General features: G+C 66.8%; 1 protein-coding gene across 2 annotated transcripts in view; it reads left to right on the plus strand.

Annotated features, from left to right (window-relative positions):
* The window catches only part of CACNB1 (calcium voltage-gated channel auxiliary subunit beta 1), a 6,430-nt gene extending 5,164 nt beyond the window's left edge, over positions 1–1,266 (plus strand). The window contains exons 7-9 of one of the 2 annotated variants that reach the window (XM_027632306.1): positions 850–869; positions 1,028–1,108; positions 1,204–1,266. In XM_027632306.1, the coding sequence (XP_027488107.1) occupies positions 850–869; positions 1,028–1,108; positions 1,204–1,266 (164 nt within the window). The remainder of the gene's footprint in view (positions 1–849; positions 870–1,027; positions 1,109–1,203) is intronic. The other variant, XM_027632304.1, reaches the window with a different exon arrangement.
* Positions 1,267–1,331: the final 65 nt, after the last annotated feature.

Below are 1,331 nucleotides of genomic sequence, written 5' to 3' on the forward strand. Positions count from 1 at the left end.
GCATGGTGTGTGCCAGCACTGCCGCTGTCTCATCCCTCCCCCCCCCCAACTGGGAATGGACTGTTCCTTCCCCCCAAACTGGGCACAAGCTGGGGGGGTTTGGGCTCAACCACAACCCAGGGCAGGGGGGAGTCTGCAGGGATGTCTGAGGGGGTCCCAGCCACCCCCCACATCCTGCAGAGCCCCCGCTGGAACCCCAAATCTGACCCTGAGTGGGAGATGCTTCATGTGTAACACGCACGTGTTCCCTGGGACACCCCCTGGGTCACACATGTGTCCTCTGGGTCACACGTGTCCCTGGGTCACACGTGTCCTTGAGGCACTTCCTGAGTGACACATGTGCCCGTGAAGCCCCCCCCAGGGGGGTCACACACGTGTCCTTGGAGAACCCTTGGGGGGGTCACACATGTGTCCTTTGGGCACCCTCTGGGTCACACACGTGCCTCTGGGACACCCCCTGGGGTCACACACGTGTCCCCTGGGTGGCACGTATGTCTTTTGGTCACCCCTGGGAGCTCATACACGTGTCCTTTGGGCACCCCCCGGGTCACACACGTGTCTCCAGGTCACACACGTGTCCCCAGGCCACATACATGTCCCCGGGTCACACACGTGTCCCCTGGGTCACACATGTGTCCTCTGGGTCACACACATGTCCCTGGGACCCCCCCCGGGGGCTCACACACGTGTCCTTCGGGCACCCCCCGGGTGTCACACACGTGTCCCCCGGGTGACACGCGTGTCCCCGCGCCCCCCCCCGCCCCCGGTGCCCCCCGTGCCCGCGGGTAACACGCATGCCTTGTTTGTCTCCTCTCGCCCCCCCGGCCCCCGCGGCCCCTCGGGACGTAGCGAAGCAGAAGCAGAAGTCGGTGAGTAGCGTCAGGACCCCCGGGAGGGGATGGGGGGTGGGCTTAGGGTGGGGTGCCCCCGGCTTGCAGCCCCCCCGGAGCTGCCCCTGCAGGGGTGAAGCTGGGCATGTCCCCCACGTCCCCCCCTCGGCCCCGCTGACCCCCCGCTCTGTCCCCAGGCCGAGCACGTGCCCCCCTACGACGTGGTGCCCTCCATGCGCCCCATCATCCTCGTGGGGCCCTCGCTGAAGGGCTACGAGGTGAGTGAGCAGAAGGGGGGCACCCCGGGGGGCACGGGGAGGGGCATCCCGGCCCCACGGTGTCCCTCCCTCCCTGCCTTTCCCCCCCTTCCAAGGTCACTGACATGATGCAGAAAGCCCTGTTCGACTTCCTGAAGCATCGCTTTGATGGCAGGTGAGATGGGGGGCTGGGGGAGCCCTAACCCCACAGAGGGACCCCTAAATCCACAAGAGGACCCCTAAC

The sequence above is a fragment of the Corapipo altera genome, unplaced genomic scaffold (genome assembly GCF_003945725.1).
Source record: "Corapipo altera isolate COAL_440 unplaced genomic scaffold, ASM394572v1 61080, whole genome shotgun sequence".
NCBI lineage: Eukaryota > Metazoa > Chordata > Aves > Passeriformes > Pipridae > Corapipo > Corapipo altera.